Below are 22,008 nucleotides of genomic sequence, written 5' to 3' on the forward strand. Positions count from 1 at the left end.
TGAGGCAGAGATGATCATATAATGCAGCTTTATGTGCTTGAACGTTATGTTTAATGAACTCACTATGCCGTGGTTCTGTCATTAAGCTCATATTTGTATTTTGTTTTTAGTTTCCAATAGGAACTTAAAACTTGTGCTGTGGGACTTCTTGGGGCTTGAAGCTGCTTTTCCTGGGGTTGGAGTTGATGTCTGAAATGCTGCTTTGTTTCTGAATTTTCTTGGCACGTAACTTACCCAGCTCCTAATGTGGTCATATGTATGAGGGTCATGCTTATAAAAGCCTTTAGTACTTTCTGAGTGCCATAGTTTTTGGGCATAGTACAGTGTTAGACACCGAATGGTAAGTATGTGAAATCTCTTAGAGTGCTTCACTAAAAGCTCTGACCTCTTGGGTAATTTCAATGGCCTCTCAATCTGTCAAATCTCTTGTTTCAGGAAGTTAAGAAGGATGTAGAGCCCAAGGATGATGCCCTGCCACCCAGAAGGGAGAAATCTGGCAATGTAGCAAGTCTTGTGCAGCGCATTTGTACCTATGGGCTTCCAGCAGGAGGAATTCAGCCTCATCCGCCATCCAAAAGCTTCAAGAAGAGTACGTAATGTTTATAATTCCTTCAATGGCATAAGCAGCTGATGAGTATTTTTTTTAATAAACATTAATAAACATTAATTATTTAATGCATGACTCAGGTTTAGGGATGTGCTGGACCCTAGGGAGCCCAAGCTTTTTATTCTAAGCTGGTAGATGGTGTAGTTCTTAATGGTAGTAGGGATGGATTCTTACAGGAGCAGAATTTAGACTCCTTCCAGATCCCAGAGAATATGGCCTTGCTATTTTGATGTGCAAAGAAGGCAATGAAAAATCATTGTTGGTGTTGAATTTCACGTGAGCTTGATTCATATTGTAGCATATCCAAATGAGAGCTGAAGGTGTGTTCATCATAATTAAAAGCCTCCTGTGGTCACTTCTGTCTAGATAAGTTTAGCTACAAATTCAGGGCTGTTTGATGAAGAAATACTTTCTAGTTCAGGCTCCTCTTACTGGGTAAGTTTCTGTTAGTATGAATCAACATGGAGATAGTGGAGTACAGGAAAAAGTAGTGATCTTCCTTTGGCTGTAACTGGAGCCCCTAGGATGGTCAGCTGTGTGACTTGGTGCCTTCATGTTTGTAGTTTCTGTGTTGTAATGGCAGTTAGATCAAAGTTACTAAAAACTAGGGGAGAAAACTCTACCAGGCAGGGACTGCAGGTTGTTATAATTCTTCAAGGGCTGCTCTGAAGGTAATGCCTCCTATTTCATTGTGTTGGCCCTCAGTGTCGGATGTTGGGATGGCAGTAGGTGCTGAGCCCAGGTGAGCTGTGTGTAGGAGGTCCCATGTGTTGGCCTTGGATGGCTCCCACTGAAGGCAGATGTTGTGCATCAGCTTCTGGGCAATGTGTCTTTCTGTTAGTTTGGTGCATTTATCCAGGGAAATGAAAATACAGAGCTTCATGTTCTCTTTTCCTGACTTTTTGCCCTCCAGAGCTGAGGCTGCACACCAGCACTGAGTTCCTCAGTTCACTGATCCCTCTCAGATGCCACAATATTACTCAGTGTCTGGTTTGTTCTGTACTGAGGGCGCTGCGTGTTGATGGTCTTCTGGTATTCTGAGGTTGGACTATCAACTCCCCTGTAGTAAATCATAGAATCACTCAGGTTGGAAAAGACCTTAAAGGTCATCAAGTCTGACTGCGACATAACCGTAGTGCCCTAACTCTAACAACCCTCTGCTAAATAAAGCAGCTTGGGAGGCAATGTCAGCTCATCTAACGGAGTATAGAAATTAAATGGGCCCTGTGAGCCTTAGCACTTGGACAAAATAGCGTGATTTTATACCAAGTAAGTGTGTTGGATTGTTGCTGCTGGTGACAGTTGCCATCAGAATTGTGCTGGCTGTTCTGGGCAAGGGCTCAAGGCACAGCCTTCAGTTTGAAGGCAAAAAGCATAAACTGTGTGAGCACAGCAGCGCTGCAGTGTATGGGGTGCTGGTAGGCTCCTGCGCCACTGGCTGGGAGTGTTGGAAGCCATTTCAGCACCTTCCCCTGTTAGGATGTCATTTGTTATTTTAATACCAGAAGTGCTTTAATTCTTTGTGGTAAACACCTACAGACAGCTCTTTATTTTAATTTTGCCCTTGTGAAACAACTGCTGATCAATGCTTTAGCTTAATTTCTTGACTCACACTGGGAAAAGAATGGTTTTCATGCTACATCTAAGGTATGGTGTTTTAGGCTGAAATGGCAGAAACTGGGAAACCAGAAGCATATTTCTTAGCTGTCGGGGATGACTTACAAGTGTTCTGCTCACATCTGGCCCTCAGGAGCTCAGGAAAAAGGTAGCTTTCATTTCTAAGTGTTGTTATTTTCTCCATTTCCCTCCCGCCAGAGGCCAAGAAGCGGCAGTGCAAAGTGCTCTTCGAGTACATCCCGCAGAATGAAGATGAGCTGGAGCTCAAGGTGGGGGATGTGATTGACATCAATGAGGAGGTGAGTTGTGTTCCAGAGCTGCTTTCTTCTTTGTGTGGACAAAAGCTATTTTCAGATTTGATCTACTTGTTAATTACAAGAATGTTGGAAAAATAGCATTTAAAGCAAGATATTAGAAGGTAAAGTGAATAGCTGAGGAGATCTTTCTCCCAGGTTCTCAAACTGAATTAATACATACTAGAAATATAGGAGAAGTATTTGGTGTTCTCAGCAATAGAACTTTGTTTTTTTTTAGCTTGGAGAAGTCTCTGAGAAGACCTATTGTGGGCATCCAGTGCTTGAAGGGAGCAAATAAGCAGGAGGGGGAACGGCTATTTGTGAGGGTGGGCAGTGATAGGACAAGGGGGATGGTTTGAAACTGAGACAGGGCAGGTTCAGGTTGGATCTGAGGAGGAAGCTTTGCACCCAGAGGGTGGTGACGCACTGGAACAGGTTGCCCAAGGAGGCTGTGGATGCCCCATCCCTGCAGGCATTCAAGGCCAGGCTGGATGTGTTGAAAGGGACCATGATGATCATTAGTTTCAGTCACCCTGCTATGTTTAGGGTCACCAGTCACCACCTTTTACACCAGGGAAGAATACAGTGAATCATCTGTCTTGATATTCAGAACTTGATGGCAATGACCCCATGTATCTGAATTGTTGTGAGGGTATTTGTTTTATTTTCCCTAACTGCATACCTTCTTGATGCCTGTCCCATTCAATAGCAGTTTGTTCTGTAGAAGGCTTGAATGTGTGAGAAGAACATCTCTTGTAAGAACTAGGTTGGCCAGAGAACCTGCTGAAGAGACCAGTGCAGTTATAGAAGGCTCTTTTTAGAAGCAGCTGGGAAGCTTCTGCACAGCACAGCCTGCTTGTGCAGCCTCTCCTTGTTGTCTCACTGAAAATCTGAGAAAGGAGGGAGATTTAACATTCCTTTCCGGCTGTGTGTCTGTCAGTGCTCTTAAAGAAGATTGGAGGTTACTATTTTTGCATGTTGACTCCTTCTGAAGAGAGTGCTACCTCTCTGCATTGCCAGGCGTGACTTTTCCATTCCCTTGGTAAGGGCACAGCTGTGCTCCCAGATGCACCACTGAGTTCTGCCATTTGTTCTGTTAGCTTTGAATAAAGGCAGCAGTCACTGTTAGCAGATGTCTTGGTAAACCCACTCACTAACAACACCATCACAGATACCATGGATGGGCATTTTGTAAAGGGGTGCTCCTGGGTAACCTCATTAGCTTAATTTGTGGAGGCTGCTAATTACAGCAGTCATGGCTCCATAGCCGTGCTTCCTCTGCTTAGGAACCCTTTATTGGGGACACGTTCTGGTTTCAGTTTATTATTGTAGCTTGTTTCCTGTGCCCTCGCTTACCCTTTCCCACACCCTACGCAGCTTTCAATGAAGAGCAAATTCCCCCAAGGCTGTGTGCTTACTGTTGTGGTGGAAATAAAGAGGTAAACTAAATAAAGAGCCCTACTTTTAGGGCTCAGTACTGCCATCTGCCTTAGGGACAGTGCAGTGTACAACACATGCAACTGATCTCATAAATTGAATAGTCAGTTATTTACAGTGTTATCATAGTGTGACAGAATGGCTCAGGTTGGAGGGACCTCACAGCCCCAGTCCATGGGTTGGGTGCCCCCAGCTCAGGCCCATGAATGCCTCCAGGGATGGGGCAACACAGCTCTGGGCAGTGGCAGCGCCTCACCACCCCAAGTGAAGGAATTCTGCCTTAACCATCTGAATTTCCCTTCTTTTTAATTAAAAGCCGTTCCCCCTTGTCCTATCACTATCACACCATGTAAAAAGTCACTCCCCCTCCTGCTTACAAGCTCCCTCAATTGTTGGAACACCCCCAGCTCCCTCAGCCTTTCTCCACAGAGAGATGCTCCATCCCTCTCAGCATTTTCCTGGCCGTCCTCTGGTCCCACATCCCGTCCCATTGATTGTGAGCTCAAGACTGGAGGCAGATGCCTTCAGAAATGACCTGATCAGCATCGAGGACAGCTGGCTATAAGGCTTAGGAACAGGGAAGAAGAGCTGTGTGCAGTACGGTTGTTTAAGCAGGGTTTCTGTTGTCAGAACTTGTGGGCTACGCGTGCAAGGCATGTGCACAAATGATAACTGTATGATTTCTTCATCCTTTTCTTTCTCTTTTGTGTCCTTTTTTCCTTTTTCTCCTTTTCCTCCATTTCTGTTGGATACAGAGCTGCACAGTGTGCTTGTCTGTGGTGTGTCAGGCTTTACTGTTGGATCTTCAAAAAGAATTCAGACCAGCAAAGCTGTTTGTCGTATTTTCCCTTTTGCTCAGTGCTCTGAGTGCTGTCCTGTCATAGAAAGAACGTGGTGGAGTTAAAAGAAAGTTCTGATGTTTGGGCGGAGGGGGCAGGAAATGATTGACTTGCTCTATTTTTGGTGACTGTGTCTATGTATATCTATGTATATCTATATCAGGGATATGATTTAGTGTAGGCTTTTTAGAGTTAGGGTTCTGGTTAGGCTGCGGTTGGACTTGATGATCTTTAAGGTCTTTTCCAACCTGGGTAATTCTATGATTCTATGTGTTTGTTGTGCTATCTTGTTGTTGTTAAGGTAAGTCGTGGTCGTTTGACACTTCCCAGAATTGTCCACAGGCTTTTAGAAGTGAGGTGTAAATGCAATGGATAAGCATTTCTTAATTGCTCATATGGCCGTAATTAAATGTCACAGTGATTGCTACATTTACACCTCCTTTTCTTCTTAGTAATGTGCAAACTTTTTCCGTGCAGGTGGAGGAGGGCTGGTGGAGTGGAACCCTGAACGGCAGGTTGGGGTTGTTTCCTTCCAACTTTGTGAAGGAGTTGGAGTTGGCGGACGATGGAGAAACACAGGATGCTCTGGATGATGCAGGTGCTGTTCTGTCCTGTCCTAATCCCTCGGCAAAGCCATTTTAAACCTCAGGTGTAATTTGGAGCGCTGTGGTTGCACAACCTTATATTTGATTCTAAGAATAAAATCTTTTTGGTGTGCTGTCTGAGAAATACAAAAATGGACACCGGGTCAGAACTGGATCTGTTTGGAAGGCGGCTTAACATCGAGCTGTTCCACTGTGGCTGTGTAGCGGAGGTAACAGCAGGCTGTCTGTAGCTGTGACTCGGTCTGTTGCCTTCCAAGTGTACTTCAGAACTTCAGTTCTGTTGCCTTCAGTGTACTTCAGTTGTGGAAATGGCATGCCTGTAAATATTAGTTTGTGGGATTGGGGGTAAATGCTGTCCCTTAAATCTGAAAGTTGGAACAAAACTGTGAACACTTTTGTTACCTACTGGTGAATAATCTCAGACTGCTTCATCTGATTTAACCGTTCAGCACTTTAAAATAGCATTTTAATAACATTACAGTGTTCAATACATTCACAAAGAGGTTGTTTGGGTCATGCTTTAGTACTTGTTTTGAGCAATAGCAAAGCTTCTCTTGGTTCCTGGAGACATGTCGCTCTCTGTAAGTGCATCAGTTTGCTTTGCTATGGCTGTTGAAACACAGCAGAGTCTTTGAGGTCGTTATTATTCAGCATTGATTCTGGCTTTCAGCAGCCATCGCTGTGCTGTGTGTGCACAAAAATTAGCAGAAAACATAAGGATGAGGACAGGCTGTGCAACATTGATTGTATTTGTAATGGCGAGAAGTATCAGCCGTCTGACAGCTTAGTTGTCAGAGTACTCAGTGTAACGCTGGCATCGTTTCAAATGGACTTATGTTCAATGTACAGCTGGAACAAAGCGTGAGGGGTTACAGCTGTAGGAAGCTGTTTGACAGTCACTCACACAGCTGTTTCTCTTCTGTTTTTTTCCTCTAAAGAGCAAAGAAATATTTTCAGCTATTAAAACAACTATTTGTTCCTTCTTTGTTTTTTCCTTTCAGAGCCTGTTTTCAGTGGTCCTACCTCACCTGTGGCCTCTCCCGGGAATGAAAGTGAACCTGGATCTGGACCAGCACAGCCGAAGAAAATTCGAGGTGTTGGGTTTGGAGACATCTTTAAAGAAGGCTCAGTTAAGCTTAAGACAAGATTATCCAGTAATGAATCGGAAGATAAAAGGCCAGATAAGGTTTGTAGTGCTTCGTAGTCCATTTGGGGTTTCCTGTATTTAAAAAAGGAAGAAAAAATGTGACATCTGAAGACCAAACATCGTATTGGTGTTGGCTGCTCTAAAATTTGTCAGTGTTGTTCAATAATCAGACTCTAATAATCTGAGAGGATGCCATGGGAAAGGCAAGAGTAGCCTTAGCTACAAAACAAAGCAACAGCCCCTGAACTTCTCTAAGTTATATCTTGGAATCCTAGAATGGCCTGGGTTGTAAAGGCCCACAGTGCTCACCCAGCTCCAACCCCCTGCTGTGTGCAGGGTCACCAACCAGCAGCCCAGGCTGCCCAGAGCCACATCCAGCCTGGCCTCAAATATCCACCATGGAGGCAAAAAGGTCTGTCTATTCAAATGTTCTGACATTTAAAGAACAAACAAGTAGAGAGGGAAAATCAACCTAATATGAAAAGTGTTCTTTTAAAGCCTGGTGGTTTAGGACATAAGGGGTGTTCCAACACATTTGCAGCAGTCTCTGGTAGCTCTTTTCTCTTCAACTGACTTTGTATGTAGTCTGTGGCTGGGCTGCTGAGTCTCTTCCTCCTCTAATAAGTGCAGCCTTTACATCAAGGAATATCATTTTGTTGTTTCCCTTCAGTTTTGTGCTGGATGTTGAGGTATAGTACTGGCTATGGTGCACTGTTACTAGCAGAAGTGTCCTGCAGTGAATGCTGCCAGGTTTTTGGCTTCATCGACGTTGCTGTGACCTGCAGGTTGTGCAAGTCCAAAAAGCACTTTTTAACAAGTTTGCATCCTCTTTCATTTGCTTTTCCCCTTTTTTGAGTATATGGTGAAAGAAGTTCTTCTCCACACATAACTTAATGCTGAGGAGATGCTACACATGTGGGAGTTGCTCCACCTTTGTGTAAATGCTGTCAGAGTGTTTCAGGGCATAACTCTCAGTGTGCCTGGGTTGCTGGTGATTGCTTGTTGAAAGGCAGCTTTCCCTACTTTCTAGCTTATAACTTGGGAGTGGGAGATCTTACCTGGAATACATTCGATTGATAAGAAATCTGCTAAGCTGTTTGAGACTGTGTTATTTGACTACGTGGACACTGAAATGCATTGGTGCTTTATTTTGTTCTTCAGCTTGTTTGTGTTGTTATGGGCTGTTTCTCAGAAGACAGGAAATGAAGTGAGAAAGCAGTTTCTCATAGCTTAAAATAAACAGTTGAGTTCTGTATTTAATATTCCACTTATGCTTGGTGCCAAAGTCGTCCCAAAGGCAGACAAGCCTGGAGAAGAGCACAAAGAGCCCCGCAGAGATGATTCTCATGGAAGCTTTGCAGAAATGGCTGGTTGCATCAGGATTTTTGCTCAGCTCACTTTGGATTTCAATGGAGGGGGACTGGATGGATATTCTCCATCTTTATGCCAGGTAGAGCAGAGAAGGCTTTTTTCCAGGGACACTCAGCACGGGCAGACTGAGCACTCTGAGCACTTCAGATGTTTGTGCCTTTCAGTTCGCTGCAGCATCCTGCATGGGTTCGGGTTATTTACACCCTGTCTGCCTAAACTTCCTCTCACACTTCTAATTGCATCTCATTTTGGAAAGACGGAACTTAGGAAAGATTCCGTACTGGACTTGTTTAATGTCATAGGTGGGCTATTTTAGTGCTTCCTTTATGGAGTGAAGTAAATTGCATGTGCGCTCTCAGAACATCCCAGATGGCCATAGATAGCTTATTGTATGGCATGGCAGAGGTACCCGCACCAGCACGCAGCCATCAGCTGTGTCTGAGGAGAGGAACTCTGGTCTCTCTGGCAGTGGTAAGTCTGTGAAGCTTAAAGTAAATAGCAAGGAACAGAATAAGTAAAGGCAGTAGGATTTTTCGTGTTGGTAACACCGCTAGGGGTGCTCAGGTAAGGTCTGACTGTCAGGTATTCTGTTTGTGACTGTTATGGCTATGAAAAAGTGAATGCAGCTGGAGCTCTCTGAGTCTTCCCAACAGCTCGGTGTGTGTCGTGCAGACTGGAACAATTACTTTGGCTCCATCTTCACTCTCAGCCTTCATACTCTCAAGCATCTTTTGGTGCAGGAGTAAATGTCTGTTGGATGGTTATCAGTTTGGGTTGTGTTCTGTGAATCACGGGCAGCCAAGGGAAGTCAGGGCAGGCTTTCATGGGCTCTTATGTCTGTGGCAGCAGTTTCAAAACAAATTAACTCTGCAGCTGAGATGGTGTGAGGCTGCTGGAGATTCCTGCTGTAAATACGGTCAGTGAGTTACTGTCAGCACAGCTGTTTAATGAGCACTTTTGTTCTGGGCCAGAAGAGGCAGTTTCAGTAATAGAACAGTAACATTTGGGAAGATTGAAATACCGCTGCAAGAGTATATATGGCAATATAGTTTCCAGTTTGAAAGCTATGCTTTTCAAGCCCTACTGATATACCCAAAGCCTTTGAGGCATAACCCTTACTGCAGTTACTGTTATGGCTACTGCACTAAGTACTTAATGGAGGATCCTGGTGAATCTCTTGGAGGTGATAATTCACACCATCTCAGCTCAGAATGAGCTCCTGTTAACAAATCTCTCTTTGGTTCCTGCAGCCATCACCCACCCATCCTCCTGGCACAAAGCTCGCTCATTTTCCTCGAGCAACAAAAGTGGAAAACTCCTCCGAAGCACCGAAGTCAGAAGCTGAAGGGAAACCAAAAGGTGAGGATGGAAACAGCTGTTCTGTGGTGGCTCTCTGTGGGGAAATATTTGCTTGTCAAACCAGATTAGTATTATTTTCTTGTTTATAATCTTGTATTTCTGTGCATGTTTTTTTTGTGTTATGTTCTTTGCCTTGGAGGAATTACACAAATGTAGCCGTGTCTGATGGGGTTTTTGCTTACATGCTGGAAGAATATTAATTGAAAACATTTGCAAGGAAGAAAACAAGGCTAGGGTTTTCAGTTGGCACTCATCTGCTGGGTTGTCATACATGAACTGGCTTCTATTTTGCTTATCTCTTAGCAGCCAGTTGAGATGCTGGAGAACTATTGCTGTGTGAGCAGGCCCTAGACCTGGTTTCTGACCCGGGGTTATGGCTGCAGGGTTAGGGCTTATGGTACAGATGCTGGTTTGCATCCTGTCATGGATGTATGCTGAGCTTCTTGCATCAGAAAACTTAATATTTATGTTCTGTTGAAATCTGTTCTCCAGATAGCCCAGTTCCTTTGGATTTCTGTTGATAATAATAATAATAAAAGTTGCCTCTAAGAATTGATGCCTTCATTGAATGACCAAATTGCATAGTTTCTGTCTAGAGGAATCTTCATTTATTTTCAGCCAATTCAAAGCCTCTTCTGGGAGTGCCAGCCCCAGCGGAAAAACTGACTTCAGTCAGGACAAGGGGGAATGGTTTGAAACTGAGACGGGAGGTTGAGGTTGGATCTGAGGAGGAAGTTTTTCCCCCAGAGGGTGGTGACGCACTGGCACAGGTTGCCCAAGGAGGCTGTGGATGCCCCATCCCTGCAGGCATTCAAGGCCAGGCTGGATGTGGCTCTGGGCAGCCTGGGCTGCTGGTTGGTGACCCTGCACACAGCAGGGGGTTGGAGCTGGGTGAGCACTGTGGGCCTTTGTGACACAGGCCATGCTGTGATGCTATGTAAAGTGTGGACAGCTCATTGTGCCTGGTTACAAATAAAGATATTTTTTGAACTTCTGTATTGGAATTTCAAATATATTTGAATTCAGAAATCAGTTATTTTGGCATAAATGAGTTACTGTACATGGAATGCAGAATTAGCAGAATTAAGCAAACAACAGAATTAAGCAAAAAGCCATTGGCTTTTTGTCTGCGTTTGGGAGTTGTGTAATCAGGCAGAGTAGAGCACTTGGATTGGCAGAGATGTTAGTAAGAGCTCTGCCTTATCTGTATCTCTAATGGTGTTCAAAGTGCCTGGCTGTGTGAGAGTCCATGGCTTTCTATGCTGGATGGCGTGCTGAGGATTGCTGCCAGGGCTGTTTGATGGAGTGGGGTCAGAGCAGTTAGCTGTTACGTTCTGTCATTGCAAAACATCTGGCAAAATAAGTTTGTGTGTGATGCATTGACTCTCATGCTATGAGAGTGGTGAGGTGCTGGAACCCAGAGAACCCAGAGAGGCTGTGGATGCCCCGTCCATTCCTGGAGCTGTTCAAGGCCAGGTTGGATGGGGCCCTGGGCAGCCTGGGCTGGTATCAATGTGGAGGTTGGTGGCCCTGCCTGTGGTGGGGGGTTGGAGCTTCGTGATCCTTGAGGTCTCTTCCGGCCCAACCATTCTGTGATTCTGTGCTAAGATTCTACCCCCAGAGAAGTAAGCACACCTGAAAGGTACACACGTGTGGTAGTTATAAATTTTACAGGTGAATGTTTATATTAAGTGGCGTTAATAGATATTATCTATTATCTTGTAACCTTTGAAAGAAAGCTCGGTATTCTTTCTTAGTGTTTTTGTTTTAGTACAGACCATGGTATAGTTATTTGATCCTCAGTTTTGAGAGAGTTCAAAATAGCCCGTGTTCAATACGTTAAGAACTAAAAGGAGATCTCTTAAAATGCTTACACTGCTGTGCCTTATTTTAGGGTGCCTCTGCTATTTCTGGGAAGCCTGGTGTGGCCTCTGGGGCAAATATGTAAAAAAACTATTTTGTTTAAAAAATGAGATAGAAATCACTAATTGTCCCCCCTTCTTTCCCCCACTGTGTTTGAGTACAACATTGGGATTCCTGCTGCTGTACACTCAGTCCTCAGTCATTGGAAAGGGCACAATTCAGTCAGTACTTATAATTAAGAGGGAGTCCAAAGTTCAGATTCATTATTTTGTAATAATGTAATGTAATCATTCTTCCTCCTAATAGCAGAGGGGCTGCGACTGTCAGAGCTGGTTGTTCAGACAAGCTCTGGTTTCAGGTGGTTACAGCCAAGCAATTCCTTTGCTTCGACGGCTTGTTTTGACTGCAGGACTTCAGCAAATCACTGCTTGGGTATTTGAAACATCTGCAATTGGGAGTCACCATGAAGCAATTGAATGTATCTAATTCAATCTAATTGAGTGTATCTAATTATGCTCGCAGATTTTGAATTTATGATAATTTTGAGATTATAAGGGGTGATTATGTATGTGCTACTCATAGGCACTACAGCCAAACAGTGTTTTTGTCTGAAGCAGCAGAATGGAATATATATATATATATCTATATAAGTCAGTGAAGATGGGATATATTGCATAGTCTATGATGTTACAATTGTGAATGAGTAGTCTGTTGTGGATAAGTGGATAAAAGGGCTGGAGGGTTTTACCCATCAGTGAAGACCTACCTCCCTTACATTTCACTGTGATCTTGTTTTCCTCCTGACATGAATGACACAGTGAGTAAAGTAGTGCTGGATGGCCGCTGTAGAAGTGATTACAGTATGAGTACTGAGCTCTCCCTTCAAACAGCAAAAGTCAGCTGTTAGGACTTTGGTCCCCATGGTGTGCAATGTCATGATGTGCTGCTTTGTTTCAGCCAAGGAATATTGCAGGACAATATTTCCCCATGAAGGCGTAAATGATGAACTGAGTTTTAAAGAAGGAGAGATTATCCAGATTATCAGTAAGGTAAGATACTCTGTTTCCTTTCACCACTTACTGCTTTTATAAGCTTTGCTTTGCTAAGTGAAGTATGAAACTTGTGACAGGAGGGTATTACTGGGCTGGGTTAAGTATTTGGTAAAATATTTGAGTAGCTTTATGTATTAATGGACATTCTTCTGTTAGGGACCAACCAAAGTCTCCATCCACTCAGATCATACAATGGATTTCCATGCTACAGTTCTTTTTTTTTGCTATTATTATTTAGTTGCTATTATCCATCTTAACTTGCCCCTGTTTTCTTAGAATGGCAGTTTTGTTTACTTCCTGCCTTTCAGACACATAAGCCAGATCAGTCACATCCGAATTACTTTCATCTTGTAGAACTGTGTGTAATTCCAACCACACCAAGTATTTACTGCACAAGTTTCCAATCAAGGAAGATGAGAACATTGACTGCTGTGCGTTGGATCGTAGCTGGTTTTGATCTCTCCTCCCATTTACTGATCTTGTCCATCTCTGAATGATGGTACAGCACCATTTTGTGCTTTGTTGTAATCCAGGTGGCCAAACATAGTCAGAGCTGGAGCTGTTTCCATGGCTGAGGGAGCCACAGCCTTCTTCTGAATGCGGGATTTTGAAAAGGGGGTTCCAGGAGCAGAGCTTTCACTGTCAGTCCTGGGGAAAAAATGGAAATATGAATTGAAATAATGTGTTGTTTGTTTTAGGATACTGGAGATCCAGGCTGGTGGAGAGGAGAACTCAACGGGAAAGAGGGAGTCTTCCCTGATAATTTTGCTGTTCAAATACAAGAATTTGATAAAGACTTCCCTGTAAGTTCCTTTGCCTTTCATTTAGTGAAACAAGAACGTATCAACAGGGGTTGTAAGACTCACAGCATGTTCTGTTCTTGAAAATACTCATACAAACGTGTCAGTTTTCAACTTGAAAAGATTATCAAAGAAGACAGATCTAAAGGTTTAACTTTTCTTAAATATTTAATAGAAAGATGCTTTTTCAGAGTAACTGTAATTAATGAGGATGATAAGGTCATGTAGGCAAGTCAAAGGTCAAGTGCTGATGTGTGTAACCAGTGTGTAACTACTCTGCCTGATTCAGAACCATTACCACAGAAATGGTTCTGAAGGGAGATGAGCAGTTTGTTCTCTTTCATCTGTAGCCTTGTAAGTGTGCTTGCAAGGAGCTGAACAGTCCCTGTGGGACTTGGATTTTTCCATGCTAAGGCTTGCGAGTAGGTTGCTGTGTGTGTAGGAGAATCTTTGACTGGGATTTAGAAAAGGTGATTCTTGTTTTTTTCCCACTGTCTCTTGTGCTGAAATCTGTCAGAGAATCTTGTCACAGAGATCACAAGGTTGGAAAGGACCTATAAGATCATCTAGTCCAGCCATCCTCCTTCTACCATACCTACAGAAAACCTATATAAGCAACAGTGTTTTAGTAGATTTCTCTGACTATTTTATCCATGAGTCCTGTCATTGGCAGGGCCATGAAGATGCATTTTCATTACTTGGGTTCTGAGAATGAGGTGATTTGAAATGTCTGCCTTGAGATCAACCAGTGCTCCTTGGACAGGAGAAATGTTATGACGTACTGAGGTACAGGGATTATGGGGCAGATATTGGTGGTAGGTGGACAGTTGGACTGGATGACCTTGGTCTTTGCTAACCTTGGTAATTCTGTGATTTTTGTCAGTTGAAGGAGAGTAAAGAGTGTCTGCCTTGTATAATGGTACATATCCAATGTGCAAACTGTGACACTTCACTATTTAAACCTATTCTGCAGCTGAAGTGCTGCTCTAAGATCTGAAGAAACCTTATGTTTTGTTCCTGTTCTGGTAATTCGTTGGCAGGGAGATATCAGATGAATTACTTCAGTTCTCTCCTTGTTTCCTGTCTGCAAATTGATTGCTTTCTTTGTGAAGTGCTTTGAAACGAGCTCATTCATAAGCTTGGTGTTACATTATGCAAAATAAAAAGCAAATGTGTCTGTCATTGATAGAAAATATCTGTCTTGTTTATTTACTTCTTTTACAGAAGCCAAGGAAGCCTCCACCTCCAGTTAAAAGTCCAGGTATGTATGATGTGCGTGCTGGTAGGTGCCTGTGGAAGTATTAAGATCACGACTTCAGAAGAAAATTGAGCCGTAGCTTTGTATTTCTCAGTGCTGAAGCTGCCCCTAGTTGTATTTTAAGGTTACTTTATGCCTTACATTTTTACTGCTGCTATATATTGCTCCTGTATATTCTTCCAAATGATGATGGAGCCTACTTTGGAAACACTGTAATAGGAGCCTATGGTTTCCTAGGTCTAAATGGGTGTTATGAATAGTATTACCCACCTTGCAAAGGAAAAAGAATATAAACACAAATTAGTGTATATCATATTTTTAGTTTGTGACTAAGATAATTAAAACTGTGCTTTGGTTTGATGTGCAGCTCCCAAGCCTGAATTGCCAACTGGAGAGAAGAAGTTCCCTTTGAGGTCTGAAGAAAAAGGTGAGAGCAGTTTTCTGGATAGGTGTTAAACTTGTTTAGTTGAGCTGTGCTATGCAGCAGGTGTTGTTCGGAATCATGCAGATTCTAGCTAACAGTACAATCTAATTTGATCTTAATACTATCTGTGGTGTAGCCATGTTTGTGATGCTATGGAATTGCCTTTTGAGTGATTGGAGGAAGAGCCTTGTTTCTATTAAGTGTGTCCTCCTTGTTATTGCATAGCTCCCTGAAAGATCATATAATCATAGAATGGCCTGTGTCACAAAGGCCCACAGTGCTCATCCAGCTCCAACCCCCTGCTGTGTGCAGGGTCACCAACCAGCAGCCCAGGCTGCCCAGAGCCACATCCAGCCTGGCCTTGAATGCCTGCAGGGATGGGGCATCCACAGCCTCCTTGGGCAGCTGTTACAGCACCTCACCACTCTCACAGTAAAGAACTTCCCCCCCATGGAAGGTCAATCTGAGTAATTACTGGTATGCTTAATCAAGCAGGTAGTATTGGCATACTGTAGGACTGTCTGATTTCTGGACTCATGAGGGACCTTGACCTTTTGCATTAACATCCCCCACATAACTGCAGGTAGTTCTTATGTTCAGGTTATGGGCGGGAGTCATTGGAGGGGGTGATGACAGATGAGAATTCACAAGTACAATTTGGTGGCAGCATTTCTCTGCCCTGTTCATGAACTCACATATTCTTATACACCAAGTGTGTAATTCTTAAATTGTTTCCTGCGGAAATGTAAGGGAAGTGGGGGTGGTTGATGATGGTCGGTACTGCCACCCAGTGTTAAGGAAGCATGGGCAGGAGACCACCCCATGAGCAGTGGGGTTAGCACAGGGCAGTCAGCACCACCAAGTGGCGTAGCCGTGCATTGTCTGCTACCTCAGGGCTTGTTTTGGATGTAATTCATTTGCTGATTTACTGTCCCGCCTTCAAAGGACCATAATCTTCCACTGTAACCTACTGGGAATTACTCAAACTGCCTATGCTGGTTACATGCATAACTGAACTGTAGCATTGCTTTGCATGCAGAACAGAAGGATATCCCACAGGCTGTGTGTAGGCAACATGTCAGTTGAATAGTCTTCATTTTTTCCCTTATGTCAGAAAGAAAGCAAAAGTTAAAGCAAAAGCCCTCACCTGTATAATAAGAGATGCAATCAGATTCATTGTGCAGTGAAAGCAGCAGCAGTACAGAGAGGTTTGTTTTTCACATGATATTTGCAGTACAGTAATGGGAATCCAGAGTTTATTACTGCTTCATGTGAGTAGGAAGGAGTTGTGTTTGGTGTAACGTTCTTTAAGTTCAGGTAAGTGGCTTTTGTGTGCTTTGTGTGTCTCACTGCTGCCAAGTGACAGGATGAGGGGAAACAGCCTCAAGTTGTGCCAGGGGAAGTTTAGGTTGGATATCAGGAAGAACTTCTGTACAGAAAGGGCTGTTCAGCACTGGGATGGGCTGCCCAGGGAGGTGGTTGAGTCACCATCCCTGATGTGTTTAACAGCCCTTTGGATGTGGTGCTCAGGGCCGTGATTGAGCAGAGGGCTGTTAGTTAGGGTAGGATGGTTGGGGTTGGACTGGATGGTCTTGAAGGTCTTTTCCAACCTGAGCAATTCCATGACTCTATGATAAGGTATCACTTCAGACACTTGCATATTTGCTTTTTCACTACTACCTGAACTTCAGAGGAAGTGTTTGTGACAGCAGTTGCTTTGTGAGGGATTAGCATTGAAGGAATCCTAGACAACAAGGTTTTTAACGTTTTGGTGACTTACTTTGTCAGATGAAAAAGGAACTTTGGATCAGAAGCCTTTGAAGCCGCATGCTCCTCAAGTACCACCGAAGAAGCCCCTTCCTCCAAGCAAGTCTAACAGCTTACTGAGAGCGGGGATTCTTCAACTAAAACGTCCAGAAAAACCAGTTTTGCCATCATCTGTATCCAAGTCAGTATAACTTCATTTGTGTTTAATAAATATATTTTATGTGGCAATATGCCACAAGATGAAGAAGTTTTGGTTATAGCTGTAGTGTGGTATAAAAGAATCCATGGATGTTAAGAAAAATGTTATTGAGTTGGGGAAAAAATGATTAGAGTCAAAAGTTCAGTGTTTCAGCACTTCAGAATAAAGTAGAGGTAAAAGGAGAGGTCAGCTCCATACGGTGCAGAAGGTGCTCAGAGTGGCTCATCTTCTCTTTGGGGAAGAAAGCTGTTAGTGTAGAGACTGGAGGTTGTTCTCAGGTTTGTCTTGAGTACCATCAGTTGAGTCACTGGACAGTTACATAGGGGACGTAACAGCAAGCAATTGCTCTCTCTTAGTTTCAGCTCTCTGAAGTTTCTTTCTCATGAGTTTGAAATAATAATTCATAGAGTTCCAAGAACTTTGCATCAATATGATCCTTCTCCATCCCACCCCCTGCTGCAGTTCCCCCCTTTCTGCCTCCAGCTGAGTTTTGCCAGGTTCTTACCTGCAGGTTCATTGTCACTTGGCATCTTGGGATGTTTGCCAAGCGGAGATTTTCTCATCTCTAACCATGTTAGGTCATGGTTAAGGATGGAAAAAGGAGTATGTCTGCATTTACAACAGAAGGTGTAGAAAACTGTCATCCTCTAATAATTGCCAACATCACATTTTAGGGATTTTAAAATATGTTAAATGTCTGAAAGCTTAACGTTGCTCCAGGGAGATTAATGTGGAATTGCTTCCTCTGCTGCAGTGTGATTTCCAAATAGGGAAAAACTGGAACAAGTATTAATGAAAGGGAGATGTTGAGACTGGAATCATTTATGTAATTTGCTTTTACACCGTGGCATAAATGGTAACAAGAACTGGGTTACCTCTTCTTTCTTTGATCCCTTGGCTTGGCATTCAAAGGATGCACAATAGAACAAGAGCCACACACAGGTCCTGTATGCAGAAGGAAAGAACTTCTTCTTGGCATCATTCTTCTTTGCAGGAGAATTTTGGCGTGAGGGAATCTGAGTGATTGCTTCTGAGTATTTCAAGAGAGGTTACCGAAGGTGCTATTCAGCTTGCTTGTTTCCTGTAGCACTGAGGTGTGACATTTTAGATTTAAGTGCAAAAATATGCCCTGTAGTAAACACACTAAAAGTTACAGATAATTTTCAAGGGGATTCAACATGTCTGACAACTCTGTAAGAGCTGGAACAGATGAACTGGCTTTTATCGCACTGGAATTGCTTTCTGTAAGACTTTGTTTTAAGCAAGGATTAAAAAAGCAGTGAAATCTGGTATATCTATATTTACATAAATTCTTATTGTTGGCATGGTATAAACTACTGAATGTCATGACTCACTATTGGCACTTTTCTATTTCCAGATCTAATGGAGAAGTTGTTCATCTTCGACCGAAATCTGAAATTGAGCCAGTAGCAAAACCAAAGTTAGACTCTGAGCAGTTACCAGCGAGACCAAAATCAGTAGAGGTAGATTCACTTGTGGTAAAGAGCTCTCGAGAATCGGGTAAGAAAACAATAAGAAGTTCTTCTGGGTATTTCTGCTTGGATTGTGGTGTTCTGCAGCCTTAGAATAAGGCATTGGATTTATTCAAAGTACCTCAGAGTGCAATTTATGCCCATTCTGTTGAAAACGTGTATTTTTTGAGTAGTGCAGACAGGCAGACAGCTCACGTTAAGAGTTAGCACACAAAGTACAGGTTTCACAGGGTATTTGGGGGCAGTTAAGCTCTGTTACAGCTGTGATAGGAAGGGAGGAATACAGGAAACAGCTTGTTCTTCCAATTGGAAAGCATGTTTTTTTTGCTATCACTTTTATCTTGCATTTTGTTCATTCTGTTCTTGCATTTCAGGTAACTTTTGCATTTCTAGCTAACTTGCCTATTTCCAGTAATGCCATTAACTTTTGCATTTTGCGGTTGAGTTGGCAGCTCCTGTGGGTTATGGTTTTCTTTTTTTCCTCAGGTATAACAATCCTGGTATCCTTAATAACCAGAATGGCAACGCAGCAGCTGTCAGACTTAGGGATTTGTATGCCATAGTATCCTAGAATGGCTTGAGTTGAAAAGGATCACAATGATCATCCAGTTTCAACCCCCCTGCTCTATGCAGGGTCGCCAACCCCCAGACCAGGCTGCATATAAAAGCTCATTTCAGACAGATTTGAAAATGAAACAGAACACACAGTTATTTATTCCTGTTTGTTTCTATTGGCCGATGTAAGATTTTTACAGGCTTGAAGAGGAAGTTTAGATTTTGGCACCCAAATAGACAGGAAAAATAAAAATAAAGCACCCAGTGGCTGCCAGAACGTGCTCTGGGATTTGCAGTTTGATTGGCTTTCTGCTCCCAGCAGTCTGAGATGTCTAAATCAGAGCAGGTTAATTGTTGTCTGGAATACTGGAGGGGATGTTAAAGGCTTTACCATGACTGACCTGCAGCAGCTAACAGGGGTACAGGCCAGAGACATTCAAACTAAAGGTGCTGCAGCACTGGCAAAGCAAGGAGCTGCTGTTTGAGGAGAGTTTCCAGAGTCCTCTGTTGTGTCAAAGTGCCCCTGTTCAGAATGATCTGCGCCTGCTGGTGCTGGTTTTTCTATTTGTTTAACAAAGGACAAGTCCAAGCTTCTGCTAGCAGAACGTGGAGCTCCTCGTGCTCTGTATGCGTGCTGCTGTGTGCACGCTCAGTGCAGCAGCTGCTGCTATGTGATGCTCCCAGGACATCAGGCCCTTTAGTATTGTTTAATCTTAGAAGGGCTAAAAATCTTAAGCTTATTAAATGCTGAGGACACTGTATGGCTGGGGCGGGCACTTCTGGATGTTCTTGCAGGCACTGACGTTAGCAGCACTATTTTTTTTGGAAGTGATGAATTTCTAGTAAACCAATTTGTTTAATTATGAGTCTCTGCAGCTTGGTTTGGCCCTGAGGTGTGCTAAGTTCAGTCACTTCCAATTTACCTTTAATTGAGCTGAAGGTGTAGCTGTGAATGCTGTGTATATAACTATAAAAACTACAGACAAAAAGTCAGCCCCCAGCCATCCATTGGATAAGGAAGGGCAGCCAGAAACATCCAGAAACGTTGGTCACGTTGGAATTCCTTCTGCTGAAGCTTCATTCAAAAAGTTGCCTGAGTGTTTCTCTGTTGGGTTGGAATTGGAGCTCCACCAAAGACCTAAAGCTGTAATGCGGTTGGCTGAACGTTTAAAGCGGTTCTGTTTCTTCTACAAATGTTTCTTTTTTCCTGCTTTGTGAAATAATTTTTTGTTGGGAATCTTTTTCTAGACATTCCTCTCCTTGACTTTTCTTTCCAGATTTTGTTTCCTATCCTGTTTGCCATGTTTCCCTTCTTACGTGTCAGGATCTTACCCTACCCTTCTCCATTTTGGTAAGATAACAATCTATAAGGAAATCCAAATGCTTGATGCCGTGCACGTAGCCTCTGCTTTACTTCATAAGCGTAATTTTCAGTTGCAGTTATTTGGGTTTCGACTTAAAATGCCTTTTTTTGTTTATTTGAATGCTTCTTTTCCTTTGCTGTTCAACGAGAAGTGAAGCCTGCCCTTTGGGCAGGAACTTGTACAGGAAAGATAAAGACAAACAACCTCTCCTTAGTCCAGCTGCTGGGTGTAGGATAATAGTTATAGCACTTAGGGCTGTGCAGATTGAATGGCATTACCTTCCATACACACATATATGTAATACCGTGCAGTATTTGGGCCCTGAATTCTCTAGTGTTGGCTGTTTGTTACTGTGAATCTTGTAAGGCAGCTGTAGCAGAAGTTTCATATTGGGCGGATGATTCATTATAGCAATTACCTTATTACAGCTCAACTGCACATTTAGATATTTGAAAACTCCCTCTGTCCCCTGACTTCCTGGGCTGCAGGGTCTGCAATGTGAGTGATGGCAGTCAGTGCTGTCACATTTCCCACCTGCAGATTAATGTCAGGTCTTCTGAAATACGTTAGGTCTCACTTGCACTGCGGGTTTTGCATCCCAGCATGACGGGCTCTGTGAACCCCTTTGGTTTTCCTTCTTTTTGGGAGGGCTTTTTAATCAAGCTGATGGGAATACATTAAGACATTCACAAATGGAATCAAAGCCTCTCACCTAATTGTATCTCTTCCAGCTCCTGGCAGTTCTACAGTGTAGGGATCCAGGTTAAGCTTGCAGAGGAGGTGCTTCTAACAGTCTGCCCTATGTGATTGTTTAAGGTTCACCCATCTTTCCAGTGAGAAAGGTGTTCTCAGCCTTAAAGCAGCTCCTGGGTTGGTTATTTCCAGGTGAAGGTGGAGGAGACCCCTGGGCTCTGTTTCATCTCATGAGCTATTTTAAATCATAGACTGCTGTGGTCTCAAACTGCATCTGTGTGAATTACTGTGGTGGTTTTCATCTGCAGTTACAATGTTCTGCATATGTTTGTAACTGATATTTTGCTCACAGAGACAGGGCTGCTCTTGCAGCCATCGCAGTAATTCCATTTTCAGTTCTTACTTAAATTTACTGCCAAGTGGATTATTATTACAGAAGGAGGTCATTTAGAAATGATTGCAATGATGCCCTAAGAGCCAGTTCTCCCTCACTCCCCGCCCCATCAGCCCCTTGCATTCATCACTCCTCTGTTTCTTCCTACTTTGTTGTTCTTCCCTGCTTTCCTAAGAATTGCAGACGTGGTTACACATTTACTCACCGCCACCTTTATGTTCTCTGCAGTAGAACTGAATGGCAGCACAACGTTCTGGTAGCTGGTGGTGCTACAGGTGCTTCTATTTCAGAAGGCAACAGAGGATGGAGTGGGAAGTCCAGATATGTCTGGAAGATGTGAATGTTTTAGGGACTGAAAAGATAATGAGAGACAGTAGTAGATGTTAAATTCGTTAAAACACTCATTAGGAGGCTTAGATTGCCACAGCCATTAAGTGCAAGTAGAACTTCCTATTAATTGGATGATTTCATGTCAGCTGAACACAGAAGTGGCACTAATGGTCCAGCCCAGTATTCTTACGGCTTTTTCTTGTTTGACCTCTTGCTAAAGCTGAGAAAATAGGGCTGCCATAGATTCTGCTGGATAGATTGGGATGCCATGGGAAAATGAGAGGTTACAGAACAAAACAGAAAACACAGCAAAACTTGGAAGCAGCTTCTGCTGCCCATTGTAACCATTGAGTGGCATTTGAGTAAAGCATTTAGAGCCCCTAGAACAAGTTTGCTGAATTTGTGCTGTAAAATCGTATCTTACATCAATGCTTAAATAAAAGCCTGTCTCAGTGGATACCTGTTGGCAGGTAAGGGTTGGCTGACTGGTGTGGACACTCAGCAAGAAGCCCAGTCATTAACTGGGTGAATTACAAAT

The 22,008-nt window shown here is 43.2% G+C and overlaps 1 protein-coding gene across 2 annotated transcripts in view; it reads left to right on the forward strand.

The window, feature by feature from the left end:
- CD2AP (CD2 associated protein) overlaps nucleotides 1-22,008 on the forward strand; it is a 52,270-nt gene that overhangs the window by 26,128 nt on the left and 4,134 nt on the right. For both annotated transcript variants that reach the window (XM_015859914.1, XM_015859915.2), the window contains exons 3-13: nucleotides 436-589; nucleotides 2,423-2,523; nucleotides 5,274-5,394; nucleotides 6,403-6,587; nucleotides 9,170-9,278; nucleotides 12,099-12,190; nucleotides 12,892-12,996; nucleotides 14,218-14,254; nucleotides 14,619-14,678; nucleotides 16,464-16,623; nucleotides 18,020-18,162. In XM_015859914.1, the coding sequence (XP_015715400.1) occupies nucleotides 436-589; nucleotides 2,423-2,523; nucleotides 5,274-5,394; nucleotides 6,403-6,587; nucleotides 9,170-9,278; nucleotides 12,099-12,190; nucleotides 12,892-12,996; nucleotides 14,218-14,254; nucleotides 14,619-14,678; nucleotides 16,464-16,623; nucleotides 18,020-18,162 (1,267 nt within the window). The remainder of the gene's footprint in view (nucleotides 1-435; nucleotides 590-2,422; nucleotides 2,524-5,273; nucleotides 5,395-6,402; nucleotides 6,588-9,169; nucleotides 9,279-12,098; nucleotides 12,191-12,891; nucleotides 12,997-14,217; nucleotides 14,255-14,618; nucleotides 14,679-16,463; nucleotides 16,624-18,019; nucleotides 18,163-22,008) is intronic.

This window comes from Coturnix japonica, chromosome 3, assembly GCF_001577835.2.
Source record: "Coturnix japonica isolate 7356 chromosome 3, Coturnix japonica 2.1, whole genome shotgun sequence".
Lineage (NCBI taxonomy): Eukaryota > Metazoa > Chordata > Aves > Galliformes > Phasianidae > Coturnix > Coturnix japonica.